Genomic DNA, 26,131 nt, shown 5'->3' on the forward strand with positions numbered 1-26,131 from the left:
GGGTCCTGGGATCGAGCCCCGCATCGGGCTCTCTGCTCAGTGGGGAGCCTGTTTCTCCCTCTCTCTCTGCCTGCCTCTCTGCCGACTTGTGACCTCTGTCAAATAAATAAAATATAAAAAAAAAAGTTGCTGTGCAAAGGGATATTTTACTTGCTTAGAAATAACTAGAGTAGCACTAATGTGTTTATACAAACAGCAGAAATTAGTGTTTTATTTTCTTAGAAGACAAGTAGTATGGTATATATGCTGTTCTTCAGATATTCAATGATTTTAGATTACAGTTGGTCTTTTTCTAGAGCCAGATTTCTAAAGCTTATAGATATGTATTTTAAAAATAGGTTCTAGGGGCGCCTGGGTGGCTCAGTGGGTTAGGGCCTCTGCCTTCGGCTCGGGTCATGATCCCAGGGTCCTGGGATCGAGCCCCGCATCGGGCTCTCTGCTCCGCGGGGAGCCTGCTTTCTCTTCTCTCTCTGCCTGCCTCTCTGCCTAGTTGTGATTTCTCTCTGTCAAATAAATAAAAAATAAAAATAAAAATAGGTTCTACATTTTAACTAACCAAAACATGTTAATGCCATTTGGAACTACTGCATGAAAATGCCAACAAAATAGCTAAAACTTGGCCAATAAAAATGGATGGATACCACTACTCTACCAAGCCTGTAACTGCTCTCAGTAGTTTTGTAAAAGAACAGAATTTCATCCAACTTAGAATGCCAACTGAAAACTTTTCAGTACTCTCAAACTGACCTGGAAAAAAAAAAAAAAAAAAAAGAGGTCAGAAAAGTCTATTTGAGTGACCAAAATGCAGAACGCTGGCAACACTGAGCACTGGTGAGGATGTGGAACAACAGGACTCTCTCATTCACTGCTTGTGGGAAATGGAGCAACCACTTTGGAAGACAGTGTGGCAGTTTCTTTCTTTCTTTTTAAAGATTTTATTTATTTATTTGACAGAGATCACGAGTAGTCAGAGAGGCAGGCAGAGAGAGAGAGGAGGAAGCAGGCTCCCCGTTGAGCAGAGAGGCCGATGCGGGGCTCGATCCCAGGACCCTGGGATCATGACCTGAGCTGAAGGCAGAGGCTTTAACCCACTGAGCCACCCAGGCGCCCCAGTGTGGCAGTTTCTTACAAAATTAAACATGCTTTTACTACCTACAACTCAGTAATTACACTCCTTGGTATCTACCCAAAGGAGCCAAAAACTTTTATCCACACAAAAACCTGCACACAGATATTTAAAGCCAACTTTATTCACAATTGCTATAACTTGGAAGCAAGCCAGGTATCCTACAGTAGGTGAATGAACAAACTATTCATCCAGACAATGCAATGTACATCCAGACATCGGAATATTACTCGGTACTAAAAAACGAATGAGCTATCAGGACATGAAAAAACATAGAACCTGATATGCATTTATTAAGTAAAAGACATTGATCTGAAAGGCCACACACTATATGATCCCTACTATGTGACACTCTAGAAATGGTAAAACTATGGAGACAATATAAAGATCAGTGGTTGCCAGGGGTTTGGGGATAGGGAGGGATTAATAGGCAGAGCACAGTAGATTTTTTTGGGCCAAGAAAAATACCCTGTATGATACTATAAAGGTCATTACACAGTTGTCTAAAACCCACAGAACATACAATAACAAGAATGAACCCTAAGGTAAACTATGGACTTGGCATGAATATGATGTATTAGTGCAGGTTCATCAATTTTAACAAACGTACTACTCTGGTGGGGAATATAAGAAATTTCTGGACCTTCCTCTCAATTTTGTGGTGAACTTAAAGCTTCTCTTAAAAAAAAAAAAGTCTTTAAAGAAAAAAGGGGGGGTTCCCTGATATTACCCCCCCTGTCCTGCTACTCTACCAAGTAAAGAGAACTTAAACAACAACAACAAAAAAGACTTCCCTCTATCTTTATTAGTTAGGGTTCCCTGAGCTACTTCTGGCCTAGCTGACCTTTCAAAAACACTTCCATATAAACTCTTTCCTGGAAGTCATTTTCTTCATCATGTTTATCTCCCGATCTACATTTCACCTTGAATTACATGTATATATTTACTGGACACTGCCTTCCACCAAAATTAAGTGACATTATCAACTATATCTGCTGTACCTTTTAGCCCACTATGCCCATTTTAATATTTTGGAAACTATTTTTTTTGGAAATTATTTTTATATATGCTGTTACTTATCAACATTGTCAACCTTTTGGAAAATGACTTGCTTAAACCTTATAGTGTTATGATTATTATAATGTGCAGGTCCATTTGCCTAAGTGAGGAAAGAAAAAACCAATCACAACTTGATCCCATTTGTTGTTGTTTTTTTTTTTTAAAGAAAAACATCCAAAGTAAAATATGAACATTTAATTACCTTTAAATAATATGTAATAATTTACATGCTATACATTCCCAAATGCACTGAACATAAATTTTTATAAGACATATGCATAATCCGCTTTTTGCCAACATATACCCCGTAGGTCACTTAAGATGTTAACTGACTTCTCAGTCCATGTGTGAGCACATAAACACACACATATATATATGCCTGAAGCTGAAGATACTAAACAAACAAAAAAAGAAAAAACACTTGAATATAAGAAGTCTGCCATGGAAGATTCTAAAACCATAATCAGTAACTAGAACCAAGTAACAAGGCACAAAAGTTTCCCTTTGTGGTCACAAAGATTAAGATTCCTGTCCCAGTGCTTAAGTATGGAAATAGGCTTGGCTAAATCACAAACTATATTTTATGGTACATTTCTGTTACTGTTTAAAAAGAACTATTTTTCTTATTACATAATACATTACACAAAAGCATTGGAAAAATAAACAGATTAGTTAAGTTCTCATACAATAAAGCTTTTTTTTCCATTTGAAAAAGATATTTATGCTCAAAACTAATATAATAGATATAAGTAAAGAGAAGCATTAGGGATTCTACCCAGGTTTCCTACTATCCCTGAATCATACCTCTTGCCAGTCATGTTACTTAAACCTTCAATTTTAAAGCCAGCTGGGTGATACCATCAATTGCATGTGAATTGTTGGTTTTGTTGTGTTTTTTTTTTGCTTTTTTTTTTTGTCATTTAAAGATATGTTACTAGCACACAGAACAGTTAATTTAACATGGCAAAATGAAACTTTTCCTAGCATTTGAGTTGTTTTTGCTAAACATTAACTTTGTACTAGGCTATTCTTAATTTTCCTTTTTTATTCCTATGTTAACGGAGAAGAAAAAAAGTTCCACATAGAAATGGCTGCTTTAAAATTCATGCAACCAAGCAAAATATAAACTATCAGTACTCCCTTTTTTAACCCCCAAATTTGGGGGAAACTGAATTTGTTCTAGGAAGAGCAACTCACTGAGAGATAAAACAGTATGTGTGTGTGTATACACACACACTCACTCTTCATTGTGTCTCAGAACAGTTTTAGAGCTTTAGCTTTTTAAAGTTACACAGTTATCCAAAGAATAAAGCCAAGTGAAGCCACAAAGTAAGAATTAAAAGGATACAGTAATTCATACATAAAAGTTACTCAAATATGTTTGTACGTATTCAAGAGATCAATAATCTAAGTTGTAAATAATGTCATCAAAGGTAGTACTGCATAAACTGTAATCAGAATAAAACCTTCAGTTTCGTTAATTTTGAATATGGAAGTGGGAGCTGCTGACCATGAATTTAACGCTGTACGTGCACATCTATTTCCACAGGAGTGTTGTAGCATGCAGCCCCCATAGTAACGACGCTGTAATTCTTTCCAAATAAAACAAGGCTGACCAAAAGAAAAAAACCCAAAAAACCAAAACCTGCTCTCAGTTATAAAACTTAAGGGTAAAGAATAAATCGAGATAAGGCTGTCTTAGAGTATTTTTCATGGCACTTCAACGTTAACATTACTAATAGGCAAAATATGTAAATACCCATAGTTACAGAGTTATATAATCAAAAGTACATGCCATGTCAATTATTAAGTAAGGGAGAACTTTGTCGAGTTTTGTTTCCTGGCAATTATAGTTAAGGAAGGTTATTCATGTTTGGCTGTAATTTTAACATAAATCATACAGAAATGTCAATTCACTAGTATACAGTACAAATTGTGTTTTGAATGAATCTGCCACCACCACTCATTTCTTAAAGAACTGAAAGTCATTCTCTGCTGGAAATGCAATTAAACTGACTTATTTCTCTCACAAGAGCAGTTATTATCCTTTCTTCAACTATTAAGCTCTAAGATCATTACTTGACAAATTCCTTTTGGTCACGTGCACAGATCATTCTCACAAGAATCCACTTCTTGCATTACAGTCAGTCCAGAAAATAGTCTATGGATCTAACAGGTCATTCTGGCCACACCATACTCTAAGCTAACCACACCAGGTTCCGACTTGGAGAACTCTTCAGCGTATTCACTATAACGATTATCTGCTGGGTTGCTGCCCTCTATAGTTCGAAGAGCATGATTCACAGGCAACAGAGTTTGCTCCTTAAAACACAAGGAAGTTTTGAGGGTAGGTGATTCAGGATGAACTGAATGTAATAACTCCTTGGTGAGAATTCCATCTGTTTGCTTATTTTTACGTTGCTTAATTTTCTAGAACAAATCCAAATTTGAAAACCATTACTAATTACACACACTACATGTTCAACATAGCTTAGATGAAAGACGAAACCATGCTTTTGTAAATGTTCTCTCTTTATGAATACAAAGTTAAATCTCAAGAAATAAAGTCTACTGCAGAATAGTAAGATGGTTGAGAATCCTAATTGTTTACAACATTTACAGCGGAAAATGGTTATTATGCTTGACTGCAAAAGATCATTAAGTCTTGATATTTAAAAAAGGCACAGATTACCTAGGAAGTATAAACAGACAATATTTTATAATAAAAGAAAGGTATATGAGACTTCACCCTGAATCATAATTGTATAATATAGCAAACACACGCTTACTTACCTAAAGAACTTCCTTACATGGTTTTTTTACAATGATTTGTTAGGTGAACATAACCAGCTTTCGAACACAACAGAATTTTAAAATATTAAAAAAATTTTTTTTAAAGATTTATTTATATATTTTTGAGAGAAAGAGAACAGGAGAGCAGGGGAGGGGCAGAGGGAGAGGAAGAGAGAGAATATCAAGCTGACTCCCCACTGCTTGCCACAGAGCCCAACTCAGGGCTTGATTTCATGACTGTGAGATCATGACCTGATTCGAAACTGAGAGTTGGACGCTCAACTGACTGAGAGACCCAGGTGTCCCAACAGAATTTTTTTTCAAACAGAATCTAAGATTTTAAAAAGTTTTCTTTGGCAGACATCACGCTCTCCAAATCCTCGGACTGATTTCTAGTCACTCTGCTTATATTTACCTGTATCTTGGATCTGCCTCTCTTTTTACACAACCCTCCTATCGTTTCCTCAAGCAGTCATTAATTATCTTCTTTTCCAAGAGATGACTAAGGAACAGTCCTGCCTGACAGGCAGACATGACAGTGAGTTAGTTATACAACTGTCTAGGATTTTTAACGTATGTACTCACTGATCCTTTATATGATGAGAGAGAAAAAAATTACAAGAAAGTCTTACTGTGGGGAGAAACTTTTTAAACAAGATACAAAAGAAGGCATAAAACAAAGACTGATCAATCTCACTGCATTAAAATTCATAACATCTATACAAAACATACCATACATAAAATGGAAAGGATGAGAACAGACTGAACAAAACCACTTGTGAGATATATATATATATATAAAACACAGAATTAACGTCTGATACAAAGAACTTTTACAGATCAATAAGGAAAAGGCAAATATGCCAACAGAAAAATGAGTGGAGGTTTGAATAGGCCATTCAGAGAAGAGGAAAAATGAAATGGCCCGTAAATATTTGAAAAGTCATTCAACTTCCTTTGTTATCATGGAAATCCAAAACTGAAAACAAGTTAAATGTTCTGCAGAGGCTGAACAGACTGTGATATATGCACATAAGAGAATGTTATATAATAGTTATTAATAAAACACATGAATTAAAACTATATGTATCAACATGGATAAATTTCCAAACAATATGGATAAAATGAAGCATGACAGTATAACCATCTTTATATAGTTTCAAAACATGCAGTTCCTTAAGCTGGGTGAGGGGTACATGGCCATTCATGATTCTGTTGCTCTTTTATACCTTATAAAAATGTATCTTTTGTACTTTAATATAAAATAAAAATATTTCAAATTACACAAAACAATATTACAAATTGTGGATACCATATATAGCAGTAGAAAAATATGCACGGGAACAATTAACAACAAATTCAGCCCAAAGTAAATGCGGAGGGCTAAAGAGGGGTAAATTTCTTCAAATATATTTCATTTTTTTTTTTTTGCCTTTTTTTTTTAAAGATTTTATTTATTTATTTGTTAGAGAGAGAGAGAGACAGAGAGAGAGAGCACAGGCAGACAGAGTGGCAGGCAGAGGCAGAGGGAGAAAGAAGCAGGCTCCCTGCCGAGCAAGGAGCCCGATGTGGGACTGGATCCCAGGACGCTGGGATCATGACCTGAGCCGAAGGCAGCCGCTTAACCAACTGAGCCACCCAGGCGTCCCTATATTTCATTTCTTAAAACAAAAACATGAAAGATCTGAAGTGAGTATGATAAATGTTAAAATCTTACAAAGCTAGCGGTAGATTCCCTGGTATTTATTATGTTCATGTCTCTACTCTTTCTATACAGTTGACCCCTGAACAACACAGGGGTCGGAGGAATCAACCCCCTCATGCAATAAATCCACATATAACTTTTCACGCCCCCAAAATATAACTACTAATAGTCTACTGTTGACTAGAAACCTTACCAATAGTATAGTCAAATGACACATATTTTTAAGTTGTATGTATTAATACTGAATTCTCACAATAAAGTAAGCTAGAGAAAAAAAAAATGTTACTAAGAAAATCACAAGAGAAAATAAGTACGTTTTACAGTGCTGTACTCTATTTATCGAAAAAAATCCACTTGTAAGTAGACCTGTGCAGTTCAAACCTATGTTGTTCAAGGGTCAACTGTACTTCAAATACTTCAATGTTAAAATTCAGGGAAAGCAATTCAAACTAACCTATTGAAAGTAGAGGAGATCTGATTTTGAAACAGTCATGTACTTATGAGGTTTCTATATATATAAATTTACACTGAGAACATAGGAAATACACTAATTTAATATTGCAAGTATATTACATTAGACACTTCAGAATACTTACAGATTCTAAGTCTTTAATATCTTTCTCTAACTGTTTATTTTCCTCATCCATATTCATAATTATATTAAACACGGACTGTCTAGGATGCAATGTTCGATCAAATTGATGGTACATGTTTCTCCAAAACCTTTATGAGAAAAACAAAAAACAACAACTCAATAAATTGTGTTTGAGAAAAATCAAGTATAAATACCTCAATGATGCCAACTTACCTAAAATTGAAAGATACTGTATTTGGCTCCAAAACTGCAAATTTCGGAGATTTGGAACTGTAGAGAGGATTTAAGTACTTCTTTTGGTCATCCAGGAGAAATGGCCACAGGGAGTAAGTCTTTTCCTTTAACCTTAATGTAATGAGAAAAACAAAGATCTTTTCCACAGATGGTAATATTTATATTTATAAATCAGGCAATTGTTTCCCAAGTAGATTTAAGTTTTAATTTTTCCTTCTCTTTGCAACCTAACCTCACCTTGTCTCTGAATTCTGTATTCTCCCTTTTCTCCTTTCACTTATAAGCATGAAATAAATAAAACCATGTCTCTCTGAACATAACACAGGTCTACCAATCTCTCACAAACATACACATTAAGAGATTCCTTTCAACTCACATAGTTTCATAAACATGATCTCTTATACCTATTTCAAATCACCATACACATGTATACAGAGCAGACACGTGTATCACTCTTTGGCCTCATTCTCTTAGCCCTATATCTGGGTTGTAGTAATATGTATTAATAAAGCAGGGATAAATTTAAGTGTGAGTGAGTAGCAAAAAGTGAATTAGGAAAAATCAGAATGTTATTCAACAGTAAAAAGATGCCAATCATACTGCAACTCTAAGAGTACGTGAAATAACTGGATAAAGGGTAGAATGGTTTAGATAGTATATTTACCAAATAAACATAAAATAGATAGGATTACAGGGGAAAAATGGAGCTTGATCATTTTTCTATAACCCCAAAGATGATCAATAAGTAAGTTCTTAGAGAAAAACTACTAGGAAATAACTGCTTTTATTATCATCTTCCTTTAGAAGAGGATGTGTGGCCCAGACTGAGAAGAGTTATTCCTAAAAGATCTCTCTGTACTCTTAAGAGTCCTCTGATCTGGGGCGCCTGGTTGGCTCAGTGGGTTAAAACCTCTGCCTTCAGCTCAGGTCATGATCCCAGGGTCCTGGGATTGAGCCCCGCATCGGGGTCTCTACTCAGCAGGAACCTGCTTCCTCCTCTCTCTCTGCCTGCCTCTCTGCCCACTTGCGATCTCTGTCTGTCAAATAAATAAATAAACTTTAAAAAAAAAAAAAAAGTCCTCTGGTCCTAATTATGATACACTACTGTGAATTACTATAGCACAGAGCTACAGTCTGAATGCTCTTGGATTTGTTCACTTCTGTCATACTCTTGTTCCACTTGTAATTCCCTTTACACATCTTTAGAATCTTCCAAGTGCTCTCAGTTCTGCCTTCAACTCTGCTGAGAGTTGAGAATATGTGGCTGTCTTCAAGCTACTACCAGATTTAGCTTCTCTAATATGTCACTTGGACATTCAAGAATCTCTAACTGCTCTTTATTTTTTTAATTTAATTTTTTTTTTTAGATTTTATTTATTTATTTGACAGAGAGATCACAAGTAAGCAGAGAGGCAGGCAGAGAGAGAGGGGCAAGCTGGCCCTCTGCCGAGCAGAGAGCCCAATGCGGGGCTTGATCCCAGGACCCTGAGACCACGACCTGGGCCGAAGGCGCAGGCTTTAACCCACTGAGCCACCGAGGCGCCCCTCTAACTGCTCTTTATTGACTTTTAAGAAATCTAAACTCAGAAACCCAACCTAAAAAAATTTATATTTAATCACTTCTCACAGCCTTACCTCACATTTCCCTTGCATCAAAATTTAGCCAGAAACCTCTACTCCCAAAGACTGGTTGGGAAAGAAGAGGTATGTGACCCAACTCTGGGACAGACACACTACAGCCAACATAGATCTATTTTCCCCAAAGAATTATCTGCTTAGAAATGTGAGGAAAACTATAAGGCCTCATCTTACCTTAAAACCAACAGTTTTTAAATCCTTTACCAAACCTTAAAGCTTAGTGACAAATACTTTCTAAGAAATGAAATAATGTTAAGATTTTTCTGTTCTAAATATATATTCAGCGGGGCGCCTGGGTGGCTCAGTGGGTTAAAGCCTCTGCCTTCGGCTCAGGTCATGGTCTCAGGGTGCTGGGATCGAGCCCCACGTCGAGCTCTCTGCTCAGCGGGGCGCCTGCTTCCTCCTCTCTCTCTCTGCCTGCCTCTCTGACTACTTGTAATCTCCTGTCTATCAAATAAGTAAATAAAATCTTAAAAAAAAATTTAAAAAATATATATATTCAGAATAGAAAGGAATAGGATGGCGGTTTCCAGGGGGTTGATAAGGTTTCTTGTTCTGGGTGCTGGTTACATAGATGGAAGAATTTCAGATTTACTGAGCTTCACACTTACGCCATATCACTTTTCTGTATGTATGCTTCATTTCAAAACAAATTTTTAAAATGTGTTTTTACTATTAACCTCAGGATGTGAGGGATAGAGGGTACTTAGCTTCAGAAATACCAGACAATAAAATCTTTACGATAAAATTCAGTTCTATCATATACTGCCAAGATATTTTATTATATTCCACTATGATTTATGTTAGACTTCAACCAAGTAGGAAAAAAAGAGCCCATTTTATGCAAACTATCTTACTTGAGCTCTTCTCTTTCCTTCTGACAATTTCCAAGGAAGTTTCCAAACTGGCATGAATGAATATGTTCATGAATCTGAAGAAGAAACGCTTCATTGAATTCAAAGGCTTGTGGGAACTGTTCGGTCAGATGCCACACACACTCCAAGAACTGAGTAAACACCGGTGAGACTTCCTTTGGGTCACCATCCAAATGGCCACACCTAGGCCCCCAGAAAGTACAAGCTTTTAAAAATGCCTCTGAAAGAAGTCAATTATTCAGGTATTGTCAAATTTAAACACACATGCACGAACCTAAAACACAATATCTACTGTCATAAAAAAAGCATAATGTTTTTATTTGAAACAATTTAAATCTATGAGTTTTTCAACCACAACTTTAAAGGGTCTATTACCTTCTAAGTACCACAATCCAGACAAAAAGGAAGGTAATAAACTGCCACAAAAATTAACAAAGGTCTGAGAATTGAAAGAAATCACAGAAAAAAACTGAATCAGTTTCCATACAGAACAAACAAACTACAGCACTCTTACCTATGCAAGTTCATGAAGAACAGAAATATTTCGGCTTTTACTAATTTTACAAAATATATAAATGCAAAACTATGACTCACCTCTCTGAAAACTTATGTCCAAAAGAGATCCAATCCTTTTCTATTAAAACCTTAATAAGAAAAAGCAAAATCCCTTTTACAACTACTTTCAATTTCTTCTGTTTAAAACGGATTGAGTCCTATTATCTTAACATCATTCACACTTTTAACTTATGGTTGCAAACAAAACAAACTTTTGTGTAAATTATAGGCAAAAGATAGCAAGAACCTGGATTAGAGATTGGTATACCAAAGAGTAGAAATAACACTTAAAAGAAATACAGTAGTCCTTTGATTTAAATCATTTAGGTTGTATTTATTACATTTTAAGTGAAAACTACATGTTATAAAGTGCTAATACATTTACATTTTTGTATGTCTAATGATGATAACTGCATAGAAAAAGGCTAAGAATGTAAATCAGAACGTTAACAGTGTTAGCTGTGGGTGGTAGACTGGGGCGTATGCTTTAAACCTTTTGGCTTACTTGTACATTACTTACACAGTACTTCCCAGAAAAAGAATGATAAAAACACCAATAAAAAGTGTATATTCAAATTCAGATGGTGATATCTTACCTCTTGAATGGCCTGTCTTTATCTGTTTTCTCTGTCACAACTCTACTGAAGTAATAGGCTTCTAATTTTTTTTAGTCTAATTTATACAACACATCTTCTTAGTATTTAACATATCTCATAATTTCATTATATAATCACCAAGTACATTCTTTACGGTGTCAAAACTGCCACCTTTGAGGGGAAAGCTAGACGGCAGCAGAGTAGGAGGATCCTAGGCTGGTCTTGTCAGTTGAACACAAATAGAAAATTATCAAATCATCCTAAATACCCAGAAATCGGCCAGAAGACTGACAGGACAAAGTCCACAACTAAGAGGAGAGGAGAAGACTCATCAAAGATGCACCAAGGGGCAACATGATCTTTACTTTGAGCTGGGCACACTCTGGAACAGGGAGGTTAAGTTCCTTCTGGACAAAACGAAAAGACAGAGAAAGTTACCCCAGAAGGAGCAAGGGAGGCAGTACTCACTGCCAGAGATTTAAAAACACAGCCCCCTTTAGCTTCTCCTTGTTGTAAATCTTTCCAGAAGCCATATAATGACAGAGAAAGATACAGTTGGCTGGAACCATGTTCATGGGCTCAAATCCTAGCTCTGCCACTTCCACACCTGTGGACTTCAGGCTCGGACCACAGGCAAGTGGTCTTCAGGCCTGGAGATTTTACTGCAGGCTCTCTGCCCGTCCTCTACACACCCACATCTAAAAGTCAACTCTGTATCTTTCTCACTGAATTTAGACTTCTGCTTCTCGCAGTTGGGAGCAAGAGAATGCACACCCATCCTGACAACTGAGTCCAGAGATGTTAATTCATCCTGGAAGAGGATGAAATTTATAATTATCTCTTTTCCATATCCAAACCAAAAATAATTCTTACTGATTCTACTTTCTCAACATCCTCGGAGGTTGAACCTATGACCTCTTGCATTCACGTGGTATGGCCTTACTCCTGGCCCTCTTTTCTCTCCTGAGTTATCTTACCAGTTTCTACACGGGTCTCCCAGCCTCCATTTCTACTACTCTCCACCTAGGACACCAAGCTGTCTTTTTACAAAGCAGATCCAAGCAAGTTACTGTTTCCTCTATTTAAAGTACTTCAATGGCTCTCACTACCCAAAAAGGTTAAAGGCCAAATTCTAGTCTTCTCTTCCTGAAGCCTTCATACCACTATATCCTTCTGCTCCCAAGTGTCCCATTCTAATGCCCTGAACTCCAGGCATCTCACATCACCTGCATTCAGCCTACGGAGCTATGCTTTGGGTTCTCATTGTTCCTTTTGCCTGGGAAGCTCTCACATTGTCCCTGGGCATTTATTACATAATTTCATTCGAATGTCTAGCAAACAGTTGAAGCCCAACATGGCAGAGAAAGCATTCCTCGTCTTACACTCTTACGGTACGCTGCCCATAATCTTATCGGTGGCACTTCCGTTCCGCCTGTCCGAGACTCGGTATGTTAGTGCCATCAAGTAACGGTGCTGAAAGGGACCTGGTGATGTTAAACCTTCCCCTGCTGTAAGATGGCACTGCATTTCATTATTCGAAACCAAGGAAAACTTTCTACCATCTCTTCGCTTACTTTAGTTGCCATAAATTAAGATGTAAATTTTGAAAACATAAGTTAATCTGATCATGTGTCAAAAGACAAACAAAAAACAGGAGGCAGGGCTTTAGCTTCACAAAGCAGAAAATCTATTCAACTAGAAATTTAATATTCGGATATAAAACACGCTTCCTAATGTGTAATTACAATTAATGAATGAAGGCATTTTAAACAGAAAGTTTGCTCTAGAACATAATTTTTAAGTACTCTTATTTGTGCCTTGTTTTACATCACTCACATTTGTCGGATAAAAGTGAAGGAGAAAATACTGAATATTTCTACTATAACATTTTAGAAAAAAAAAAAACTTTTAAATTTAAAACTTGCTGTCGAACAGATGGCACAAATGGAAATCAGTCTAACTCAAGGCTGTTCAACCACAGCACTACACACATTTTGGGCCAGTTAGGTCTTTGTTGCAGGGGCTAACCTCTGTAGTACAGAACATTAGCAGCATCCCGGCCCCTACCAGCTAAGTGCCAGTTGCACCCTTCTCTTTGTAACAACCAAAACTGTCTCCTAACATTGCCAAATGTCTCCTGGGAGGACAAAAATCACTCCTATTTGAGAATCACTGGTCTAGCCAAATCACTCCTTACCATGAATCCTTTGATTGTTCTGTAGTAGGAATCCAGTAAAAGAGAGCCAAGGGAACAAACCTGGGAAGTCCTATCCCAACCATCAGAACAATGTACCAACACACTTGCATTTTCAACCATTATTGCCTGAAAAGAAAGATCACATACTTAGCAGAATACATTTCTGGTACGTCAGTTAAGTTGTACTTACTCAAAAACTACACTAGGAGGTAGTGCATCACCCAGAAGAGCAAGGACTGCAATGATAATGCTGTCACAGTATAATTTCCAAAAAACAAGACAAAACACAAAACACAAAACAAAACCAAAATTGTTGTTTCCAAGTGTCTGGTGATTTCTTTTTAAGTCCTTATATGAAGTGCTATGTGATCTTTTAAAACTCAAATGAAAGTAAGTCTCATTAAAGAGGTAAAACATAAAAGTTCTCTGACTGGAAAGTGTACGAGCACCTGCAGCCAAGAGAATAAATTCATTCCTTCCTGACCATTATAAATCCCCAAAGTATGAACAAAGAAGAGTTACTTTGGCTAAGAAGATTGCAGCGTCCATAACAGCTTTGATATGGCGAAGCCATCCTGAGCTCTCCAAACCAGAGTAGAAATCACTGACAGAAAGCCCTTTGGTACCATTGACTATGAAGGGGAAAAAAAACATTTCATTAGAATGTGACTAGAGTCTCCACTTCTCCTATTCAAGTTCTCTCTAAGTGAGTAAATTGGGAGGAAGAGGACAAAATAAAAAAAGAGACTGTATAAATGAAAAGATGCTATTGGGATCTCAATATTGGATTTTTCAGGTACATTTTTTTTGTCATCCCTTGTGCTTAAAAAAAGCTCCAATCTCTCGGGACACCTGGGTGGCTCAGATGGCTAAGCCTCTGCCTTTGGCTCAGGTCATGATCCCGAGATCCTGGGATCGAGTCCCGTATCAGGCTCCTTGCTCGGCAGGGAGCCTGCTTCTCTCTCTGCCTCTGCCTGCCACTCTGCCTGCTTGTGCGTGCTCTCTCTCTCTCTCCTGACAAGTAAATAAATAAATAAAATATTTAAAAGAAAAAAAAAAACCCCTCCAATCTCTCTTTTAAAAAAATTTGGAGTACAAAGTATTTAAAAGTCTGATATTTTAATTGTTAAAACTCCACACCACGACTGGAAAGATACCTTAATACTTAAACAGAGCATTATTTTCAACTAATCTTCACTGTACAGACTAAGCAAGAATATTTATCTAATAATAACCATTTTTTTTGCAGAACCATTAGAACTGTCCTGTCCAATACAGTAGCCACTCCCCGAACTGACACATGGGTAGTCTAAACTGAGATGTGGTTTAACAGTGTAAAATACACATCAATTTTTTAAGACTTAAAGGAAAAAAACTAACATGTGTCATTACTGATTTTTTATACTGATTACATGTTAACATGTCTTAATATATTATGTAAAATATATTATTAATTTCCTTTTTTAAAACTTTTTTGAATGGCATATAGGGAAATTTTAAATTACATCATTTTAAATTTTATAATGTGCTAACATTTTATTTCTATTAGACAAAGTTGCCTCAAAGGCAAAAAATAATCATACCTTCCAATAATTTTTGAAGGCTGGACCGCATGACATGAATATTTTCAATTCCAACAAACTGAAATCTAATGTTAGAATAGTTGTCTTCATTTTCATAACCTTTTCCAGCTGCTCGGTTGGCCATTGCATTCAGCTAAAATATAAAGTTTTAGAAATTTAGAGACAAACTGCTTTTTATCACTTAACCTAGTTTACCAAAAATCATGAAAATACTCAATAAACCACATTTTAGCAGAGTTTAAAGAACTCTGAACTGAATATGCTACCATTTTTTTAATGAGCAAAGTGTCATATATGTTATTAAGAGTAAAAAAGGACACTTTATATATAAAGTAACAACATGATTGCTATATAATGGAAAGGTCAGATAAGAAGTTCCCCCACAAATAATTTATGAAACTAATTCACTTATGTTTTTACTCAGTTTTCCATATGTTTGTAATATTTCAAAATTTAAAAAAGAAAGAAGTATTTCTCATCTGAATCCTAAGTGATTCAGAGATGAGCCAAGCTGGGAAGTTTCCTGTTACAGAATGAATCTATTAGATTCATTTCAGAGTAAGCCTGGGGAACACATGATCATTCAGAGAGCCACAGGGACCCTGAAAAATCAGATCTGAAATACACGTCAGATTATCTGAGGTCCTCCATATTAAAAATTACTGGAGGCCCACACAGTATATACCATGGCATATAACCCACTAGCTTGATACACCTCCAAGAACTGGGTTAAAATTGGTCTCTAAGGAGAAAACAGACTGCCAATAAGCCCATGGTCTTTGTTTTTGGTCACCAGATCAAATCCTATCAGAGGCTCATTTAAGATTTGGTATGTTTAATTTTTTCAGACTTGGATTCTGTATTGCAATTATTACAACTGCAATTACCACAATAATTGCAAATTGCAAATTATTGCAATAATTGCAATTATTACAATTCATATTGCATTATTACAGTTTACAAAATATTCTTATGAACTTGGATGAAACAAAATCTAAATTGGAAGACAAAGTAGCTTTTCATTCAGTAGATGGGGGCCCAGGTTGGTAACAAGGACAGTTCAACTCTACCTACTGACTCACTGGTTATTCAGCACCTATGATGACTAAGGTGAGAGTTAGATATTAAAATGCTTCTGCATTATTACTAGTTAAGTTGAAGTTTAAACAGTACAAACAAAGCAGTCTAAGAAAGGCCTGTTTTCTGGGTAGAAGGCAATTATACAGATAAGAGGTATTAGGTCCTAGGAAACAGATCATCCTCAGGCTGCACATTCAGAAACTTGTATTATAACCAGCTTTTATATCTATTATCACCTAAAAGTAATTCTGACCACTGAATCCACCAGATTAAAAAAGGAAGAAAAATAAAATTTGTCTTACAAGAGATATCACCAACATTCTTGACTTCTAAGAAAGTCTTATTAACAAGATAAAAAATTATCAAATTATCAATTTCTAGTTTTTAATACTTCTTAATTTACAAAAATTAATCTCAGCTTGTTTCCTCCATTATCTTTTGTGAGAATGAATAATGATGAGAGGAACTTCTAAAACAGCTACCATTCCTTTCAACAAAGCTGCCTAGAATTGTGCTCTATATCGCTCACTCGCTTTTTCTCATCGCTTTCTCTTATTTTCTCATCATTCCAGATTTTTGAAGAAATCCTCACTATAATTCTGCCAATGTCCTTTTGTGTAGCCCACCAGCTCTGCATTCGATGCTATAATAAAAATTAAAAGTAATGTTAGCTATTACCATTGAAGATTTTAATTACTTTAGTTTCAGGATCCTATATGAATTAGTTGCTTAACTGTGTTTATAAAAAGAAAAAGGGATTCTGACATTTGTCTCAATGACAAAAATTGAACCTAACATTACAGATGCCTAACAGAACAACTATTTCCCGTTCACTATTTATAATTCTCTAGTTCCATGTTTCCTAACTCACTATTTTCCTTATTTTCTTGAATATTTCAAGTTAACGCCCATTATTTTAACATGAAGTGTTCTGACAATTAAAAATTCTACCAAAAAAATTAGTAAGATTTTCTAATTTTTCACAACACACTATTTAATGTTTCTTCAGAATAATATAAGACTTCCAAACGATCAAGAGTTCCCAACATAAAAATCTGTTTTTCTAAATTTATACAGAAATCAGAAGACATAAGATATCACCATCTGGGAAACAGGTCTCCTAAGTTGGTATCCTTTTAAAGATTGCTTCCTCAGTGTCATTAGCCTCAGTTAATTTAAAACTGGGATTCAGATAGGTTAAATATGGGCAAACTGATCAACGCTCATTAATTAAAGTAACAAAGATAATTAAACTAACAAAGATAATTAAACTAACAGACTGTACTAGATTCAAGACACATACTTTGGGCCTGGTATCCATGACATACATATAGCGATTGACTGGATTGGCTTTACTAATGGCTTGAAGCAAATGTTCATCCTCCAGGCACCTGGCACTGAATCCCGATAGTGGTTGACTACATCGACAAATGGCAGCCTAATTTTAAAGGACAGAAAACAACAGATTATCCAAAGATGTATAAAACATGTCTTAAAAAAATGCTTAAAAGAAAAATAAAAGTTAAAATCAAATGTGTAATCTGTTTAAAAGTTGGCAGGACAATTTGAAGACATTAACTTTGAAATCCTATTTTAATTAAACACTATGTGAACATCTTGATGTTATATAAGTTTTCCCAATATTCTCTTCTGAAAAAGTGAAATGCCTCCTTATGTAGTTTGATGAAAAAAATCTTAAGTCCTAAGAAGCAACACTTCATCAATTCTCTATCATGCATTCTGCTAAGATACTTGCTTGCATGCTATGCTCTAGATTACAAGACACTTTCAACTCAAGCTCAAGTAAGGGGTTAATCAATAAAGGTAGAACAGGATTTTTAAAAATAGTAACATTTGAGCTTTTATATTCCAAAAGTCTTCAGATCTCTATTTAGGAATCAGCAATCTTTATATAAAATGAGAAAAATGAACTTCAATTCAAGTTTGTGTTAAAATATAAATCTAAGAGGACAAAAAGCCTGTTAGAAGTAGTGAATGGTGGATTAGATATTTATTCTTGTTCCAAGTCTTAAAAAGAGATTAGCAGATTTAGACCCATATACTTTTTCTCCAATCTCATCCATACCAACTCCAACTTAACCATAGCCCATCATTCCAACCATAGTATCATTAAGGGGAAAAGAAGTATGCATAAATTCACACATTTTAAATTCACACACAAAATAAAACCATGTGAATTAAATAAAAGAAAATGAAATACAAAATAAAAAATTCTTTTCAGACGTACTTTCTGATTTGTTAAGTTAGGCATTGAATATGTTTTCAGTCTAGCTTTCCAATAAACAAGGTATACAAACATGGGTGTGTCAAACAGAGGCCAGAACCAGTCATCATTCCCTATGACTTTGTTATGAAGAACAGATTAGGAATTTCTGTTTAAAATTTTACTTTTTACCTCTGGCTCCCTTCTAATACCCAATTAAGTTCTAATTGAGACATCTAAAATGTATAAAATTAAAAGGTCAAAGAGAATGGAAAAGGAGAGAAAAATAGAGATGTTAACAAAATTTCAGGACATGAAAGCAGATTGAGAAGTTAGTAATGATCAATTTACCAGAACAGAGAAAGTTGTCAAGTTGTTAGGAGTCAACAATAAGCATTTTGAGCAGCTAAATCCCAGAAAGGCTTAGGATTTGGTACCTCTACAAGCCTGATCTGGAGTATAACTGAAAATAGAATTGGTTGAATATCCATATAGCTACTAGTTAAGGCTCCCAGATCTTTGCTTGCCCTGAACACAAAGTTTATTCTGTGAAAAGGATTAACCTGAAGACTCTGGACAATACGCACAGATGTAGGTGGGAGTGAAGCTCTATACTAGCACCCCCCCCACCAAAAAAAAAAAAATAGGAAGACGAAGTAAAGCCTACAAAACAAAATGTGAAATCCTCCCATCCACCTTCCCACACCTGAATCCTAGACAGAACTAACACACATATTGGGATGAAAATTAGCAACAGAAAGAATCCAAAGACAGAGATCACTCCTGCACACAAACTTCTAAAAAGCTTGTGGCACTTCACTTTTTAAGTGCGAGAGTCCAGCCAAGAATCAGATATTTGAAAGACAAGAAAAATTAAAAAACAAAGTAAACAGAAAAAAGGAACTCTGAGCAAAAGACATCTAATGTGGGGAGCAAAAGAATTCTTTTAAAAATATCCTTAACATCTTCAGAGAACCCAGTCATCATAGCCAAGAATAGAAAAGTGTCTAAAAAGTTCAGAAAATAGGAAGGAGTGCTTAGATTTTTAAAAATGGAATAGCAAAAATAAAGAGGTGGACTGGAAACAAAGTCAAGGAAATCTTCTAAAAACTAGAAAGAGATGGAAAATAGAGAAAATTAAGAAAAACGGAGGTTTACAAAAGCCCACTTGCCAACTAACACACACACACACGTACAAAGAAAAGTAACAGAAGAGAGGAAGTTACCACAGAAATAGAGAAGTAATTTCCCAAAAGTGAGTTTCCAGATAGAATTAAAAAAAAAACACGCTAAGGCACTTCACTGTGAAATTTCAGAACACTGGGGAGAAAAGATTCGAAAAGCTTCCTGAGAAAAAAATCAGGTCACAAGCAGTGGGAGTCAGAACTTAACTCCACAACTGGCTAGCTGTTGATATAGGAAAAGTGATTTACCCTCTCTTTACAGGTTGAAAGTTACAGGTAATTAGCAGAGCCTACCTTATAAAATTATCATGGGACTTCATGCATATAAAGCATCTAACACATAGTACCCTGTGACCGACTGTTAAAAGCTACAAAGGAAAATTTTGCTGTAATGAGCAATCCCTATTACAGCATCTCAGTACAAAGATGTCTCCTCCACCTCGTCATACCGTAAAATCCTTCTGATTAGAAGTGCTTTCTATAAAAATTGTGAGCCTTGGCTCTCTTCTTTTTCTCAATAGTTGGTTTGTCAAAGCTATCTTCTCTTCCCAAATATAAGCAGGATCAAGAGAACCACAGGAAAGAAGAACCTGTTCACTCATCTCATTATTTTCAAGTCCCTACTAAAAGAAAGAAAAGGCTGAAGGAGGGTGGAGGAGGAAAGAAAGATGAAAAGTATGAAAGTTTCTATACATCAGGGTAATTTAAAAATTTCAAAAACGTAATCAAGAGAAAAGCCAACACTTCTCTATCAGCAACATTATAATAATGACCTTACTATGTAAAAATGAGTGTTCATTTGGACACTTAAACCTGAAGAGGGGTTATGCCACATTTGTAAAATAAAAAAAGAAAAAAAAAATCTTCTTTTCTTACCTCTTTATCGTGATGATAATAGGAAAGAACTGGGAATCTTCCCTTGCTCCGGAATTTGGAACTACCAACAATTATTGGTTTGCTTGCTATTCGGGGAACATAAAGTTCTCTGGGATAAGTTTCACAAATCTGTAAAAATCAAATAAAACCTAACCATTCTACACACAGTTCAAAAACTATGAGGTTAAAAATCACCTTTAAAAAACTTTAAGGCTTATTAAATGCAAGAATAGTACATAGCAATATATAGACAACTTACTACACTACTATGACACTCTCCATCTCGGTACTAACATATTCTGAATTTCTCCAAAGTTGCTAAGTTGAAGTAAGTCAGTCAGAGAAAAACAAATACCATATGATTTCACTCATTATGTGGAATTTAAGAAACAAAACAAATGAGTAAAGGGAGAAAATGAGAGTGTGGCAAACCAACAGACTCTTAACCATAAACAACAAACTGGTTACCAGAAGGGAGGTGGGTGTGGGGGATGGGGGAAACAGGTGATGGGGATTAAGGCGTGCACTTGTAACAAGCACTGTGTGTTGTATGGAAGCGCTGAATCACTATACTGTACACCTGAAACGAGTATCACACTGTATGTTAACTAACCGGAATTTAAATAAAAACAAACAAAAATGTTGCTGCGTTACCTTGTATTCTCGGTTGGCATCAGACAGCTGCCAGTTTGAATTTGGCACTCCCATCCTCTTATATTCCTCAGCAAGATCAATGAGCTCCCAACCTTGTAGTCGTTCTGAATCATTTTGTTTGGGATTGTAAGAGAATGCATAGAGATCTTCATATTTTGCTATTGCATACAAAATACATAAATGTTATGATGCAACTTCTAGGACTTAAAACTCTATAAATAACAGTAATTTTTCTTTTTTAAAAAATGTTTTCTTTAAAATTTTCTTTAAAATTTTCATTTTTTTCTTTAAAATTTTCAAAGAGATAACTAATACCTGAACATATCTGGACTCAATTTATTTTCTCTGTCCTTTAATTCAAATGATCATATTTAAAGGCATACACATTAATCTCAGATTCAATTTATATAATCAGCAAAAGCTAATAAATAATAATTTTATATTAAATACTCTAATGTAATATTTCCTTTTCCTAAAAGTATACTTTTAATGACACAGACCCAGGTACTTCTCACCCACCACACTTCCCAAATGAGATATAAAATGGAAATACTAAATGCTGTGATAAAAAACCAGAGGTGCTGCCCTACAGAACATGAACTTGCATATACATTCCTACAGGACAGTGGCAATGGTTGCACAAAGCTCCAGAGAGCACTTACTCCTGAATAATATTAAGCCCCTAAAGTGACAACCATCTTTACTATAAGATCTGGCTTAACTTGGGACAACGGGTAAATGCTACAGGCTTTATGTGTTAGGAGAGAAGGGTGTACGTACCCCTGCTCCTAGACACACCCTTCACTCCTAGACCACTGCAGCCCAGGTGTTCAACAACAAAGTAACATTCAGTAACCAGTGTGCTTTGACTCCTGGAGAGATCTACATAACTCAAGTCATGTTGGGGGAAGGAAGCCTCCAGATCCCAAAGGCATAGTGACAGGATTCCTTTTTCTGGCCTACACTCTTCTCATTCCTCCTACTACTTACACCTCCTGAAGTAGGATTCACCCTCTCTTTTCCCGCTGGTCATCTCCCTTATGCTCCACTCTGATCAATTAAATTCACTGGTCCCAGTGCTACCAGACGTGCTTAACCTTCCTTAACTTTTCATTTAACAATCAATTTCCAAGTTATTCCCCGTGGTTGTGGATACCCACTTGGCAGGGGGCAGGGTGGAGGGGGAAGCTACACTGTTGGCCACCAAAAAACTTTAAAAACATTCATTTAAATCAATAGTTTTAAAAATCTGTATTCTAGGTCACCTGGTGGCTCAGTGTGTTAAAGCCTCTGCCTTCGGCTCAGGTCATGATCCCAGGGTCCTGGGATTGAGCCCCACGTCAGGCTCTCTGCTCAGCCGGGAGCCTGCTTCTCTCCCTCTCTCTGCCTGCCTCTCTGCCTACTTGTGATTTCTGTCTGTCAAATAAATAAATAAAATCTTTAAGAAAAAAAAAATCTGTACTCTAAATGCTTAACTTTTTTCCTTACTCTTACCCCTTCTTTGGATATCATTCTTAAAATTTAGAGCAGAAGCATCTAATTATTTCCAAGCCAAATTTTTTGGAATAGAGTACACAAGAACTTAAGGGTAACTTCAATTATAAAGTAACAATGGCATATTACGGTTCTTAGATAATCCATCTCAAAATTAAGTAAGCTTTGGTCTCTAAAAACAGTACCTTGTTTTGATAATTGTAGCAAAGAATTGTAAATATCATGGCAATCTCTTTCTCTGGGAACAATGAAATGCACAATCCTGAAGTTCTTGCACTGAATCACAAGTGGGCATCCAGAAGTAGTCAAAGCTAGTTTCTCTACTAAGGCAATATGGTGGTGCAGTATCTACAGCATGGAAAAAATGTGATCATCATAAAAAAGCGGCTAAATATCGTATTCTCTTCCAGAGCACATGAATGTTAGAAATGCCCTCTTCAAACAAAGTACTCAAAACTTGTGATTGAATGCCTAAGTCAGAACTATGCTCTCTGACACTTTGTCCATCACTCCACATACTCAGTACATCATCAAACCCTGAGAACTGCATCTCCCACATACCTCTGTAACCTCTCTACTTCTCTCCGTGTCCACTGTCACTCCCCTAGCTTTAACGCTCCCATTGTTTCTCAGCTGGGTAACTGTAAGTAGCCTCCTAAAAGCTCTCTCCATATCTACTCTTGACCCCCTCTAACCCATTTTCTACAGGGCACGTGAGTGACCATTAAAAAGCGATTTAAAAAAAAAAAATAAAGGGCAATCTAGTCATGTCATTTACTAGACTCTGGCTCTAGACTCATTTCAAGTCCTTTCCCACATCAAGTTTGAGTGACAGAGTCCTCTCTTTGGCTCCTCAAATGCACCAACCTTCTTTACACACTGAGTTGCTCCTACTAACTGGAAAACTGTAGATCTACTTCTTCGTCTAGGAACTTCTAGTATTATTTCTGGCCTTTGTTTAAACTTCATCATCAAGAACAACAGCCTGTTGTTGTTACTTGGCCTCTCCCAAGTAAGTTAGATCCCTTCCATTTTCTTAAGCCTATACTTTTCCTTCACAGCACTTAGAACACGAGTAATTCTTTGTATAGTGAATGTCTATTTCTCTAGCCAGATGTTGGGAACTTCGTAAGGAACAACACTATGACTAAGCTAAGCACCATTCTATCTCCAGCACTTAACAGGGTATCTGGAGCATTATAATCACCCTATTCAAAAAAAAGTTTCAAATGTTATACCTTATAAATCCAAACTTAAAATCTGACCAAATGAGCACTACAAGTGTCTTTGCTTATACCTCTATCACAGGTTTATTGAATGAATAGAAAGTTCTACTATAAACTCAATACTTGATGGCATTTTAAATATGATTATCATTCATACCAGTTCTAATATTGTTTGCTACTAAAAAATAAAAAGTCTTCTTTTTCTTAATCCCATTCCTATGAATTTAAAATACTTACAAAAAGTTTTTCTAGAAAGTCAAAGATCTTACTGTCATAGCAGGTTCCTGAATGATAAAACTCAATCATGGCAAGAAATCAATGCATCCCAATTAATCTAAAACTTCAATACAAGTTCAGTAAAAAAAAATCCCAAACTGCTTTTTCCTTTTTCTGTGGCAGGGTAAGAGATGGATGATTATTTATATCACACATATATATTATATGATTATAATATTAAATGTTGATAATATTAATTATTTGTATTTTCTAAAGTTCTCATGTAAGATTAAGTACATAAAATAATCAAGAAAAGCTTATAAAAGATTAATAAGAACTTGTTCTACAGACATAAAAAGTACACATAACACAGATATTTAGTACATGCTACAAATAACCCAACCTGTGGCTAAGATTTAGCACTAACATTTATATTAGCAGGCCTGTGGCAAGTTATTCAAAATGATCTGAATAATGGTAACATCAAAATAGAGAATAAGAGACAATAAGTTGCTACATCACTATTATGCTTCTAATTAAGATCCAATATTATTCGCAAGAAGAAAATATTGGAGAGACCTGGCTCTGCCACTAACTAGTTATGTGATCTTGAAAAAATAATAATCTGTAAAATAAGAAAAAAGAGAAAGTTAGCAAGTCTCCTTCTAGATCTAAAATGTTCATTTTTATGGACCAAATGTACTAAACAGATTTTATTCTGGAGAGACATATGGGAATAAACTGATAAAAAGGCATTTTAAAGACAATAATCAGAGAGAATAATACAGACTTTTTCGCTGCCCCCAAACTATGTTCCCAACATCTGCAAGAAGAGGCCTATGGGAAACTTCCCTGTCTATCTCCAGGAGATGGAAAACATACTCAGAAGATCCTGAGGCAGATGGACAAATGAAGGGTAGACAGAGTGAATGAGAATGAATGATCTGACAAGGCCCTGCTTAGTGAAACCCTTGACAGCTCCTGGGCCAGCACTGGACAGGGAGAGCTCCAGTGCCTCGAGGGAATACAACATCTCTGAGATGAACATCTCAGGTAAGGATCTTGACTTAGTTAATGCAATCACATACAAACTGGACAGCCTTCCTGGGGAAATCAAGAGAGTACAATAGAAGAGAGATTGTATTAAAAAGTGAGTCCATAAAGCAGTATGCTCCTATACAGTGGAATCAATATATCAAAAGAACAGAACAGAGTTCAAAAGCAAACTCTCACTTTACTCATAACAGAGCTGATACTACACATTAATGCACTGAAATTGTCGATAAATGGCACCAGTATCCATATAATAATAAAAGAATAAAAATAAAAACAAATCCCTAAGTTATATCATCAAAGAAAATATTTTCCATATTATTAACAACTTATACTTGAAATACAAAATGTAAACTTTTAGAAAAAAATACAGGAGAATCTTTATGACAGTTAGAATCCCTAGTCAGAAAACATCATAAGCCATAAAGAAGAAATGAAAAATCTAATACATTAAAATTTTAAACTTTAATTCAAAGACATGTATACATACAAGACAAGCCACACACTGGGAGAAATTATCTACAAAACATATACCAGACAAAACATTAAAAACCAGACTCATATAAAGCCAATAAAAGGACAAACAGCCTAAGAGAAAAAAGAAGAAAATCTAAAGGCCACAACATCTGAAAGGACAACTTCCTTGTAATCAGCAGTTTAAAATCCCAATTGCACATCCACCAGAGAGGCAAGAGTTATAAAGCTAACAATATCAATGTTGCTGACGATGGTGGACAATCTATCCCACTCTACTGAGAGTATTTTGAGACAACTACTTTGGAGCGGGGCCACATTTAGTGAAGGAAAATATGTACTTATCTAAGCACAGTAATTTTACTCCCAGGCAAATACAGGAAGAAATATATACAAAATATCCATTACTATATTATTTGATCTACAATCGATTAAAAAACACCATAATTACAATTTAGTATAAAGATACCATGGATCGGGTGCACTTTCATTCTCTCTCTCAAATAAATAAATAAAATCTTTTAAAAAAATACCATGGACTATGCCATTTAAACTATTAAATATTAAACATGTGTATCTGTTACTTACATTTTTAAAAATTGAAAGGAACAAGCAGTGTGGGAGGCCGCGATAAGGCTTGAGACGAGGACCAAACCAGGCCCTGACTGTGTCTCCTTTAAAGTCTGAATAGTCT

At 35.8% G+C, this 26,131-nt stretch overlaps 1 protein-coding gene across 1 annotated transcript in view; it reads right to left on the reverse strand.

Moving 5' to 3' along the window:
- Positions 1-2,365: 2,365 nt before the first annotated feature.
- Positions 2,366-26,131, reverse strand: part of MTMR6 (myotubularin related protein 6) — a 36,022-nt gene continuing 12,256 nt past the window's right edge. Inside the window, exons 3-14 of the mRNA XM_045978099.1 lie at positions 22,654-22,816; positions 20,975-21,132; positions 20,321-20,449; positions 17,340-17,474; positions 14,957-15,089; positions 13,896-14,005; positions 13,374-13,499; positions 10,620-10,669; positions 10,008-10,208; positions 7,492-7,623; positions 7,280-7,406; positions 2,366-4,615 (exon numbers count right to left, since the gene is read on the reverse strand). Of these exons, the coding sequence (XP_045834055.1) occupies positions 4,355-4,615; positions 7,280-7,406; positions 7,492-7,623; positions 10,008-10,208; positions 10,620-10,669; positions 13,374-13,499; positions 13,896-14,005; positions 14,957-15,089; positions 17,340-17,474; positions 20,321-20,449; positions 20,975-21,132; positions 22,654-22,816 (1,725 nt within the window). The 3' untranslated portion in view covers positions 2,366-4,354. The remainder of the gene's footprint in view (positions 4,616-7,279; positions 7,407-7,491; positions 7,624-10,007; positions 10,209-10,619; positions 10,670-13,373; positions 13,500-13,895; positions 14,006-14,956; positions 15,090-17,339; positions 17,475-20,320; positions 20,450-20,974; positions 21,133-22,653; positions 22,817-26,131) is intronic.

Source organism: Meles meles, chromosome 14 (genome assembly GCF_922984935.1).
Source record: "Meles meles chromosome 14, mMelMel3.1 paternal haplotype, whole genome shotgun sequence".
Taxonomy (NCBI): domain Eukaryota; kingdom Metazoa; phylum Chordata; class Mammalia; order Carnivora; family Mustelidae; genus Meles; species Meles meles.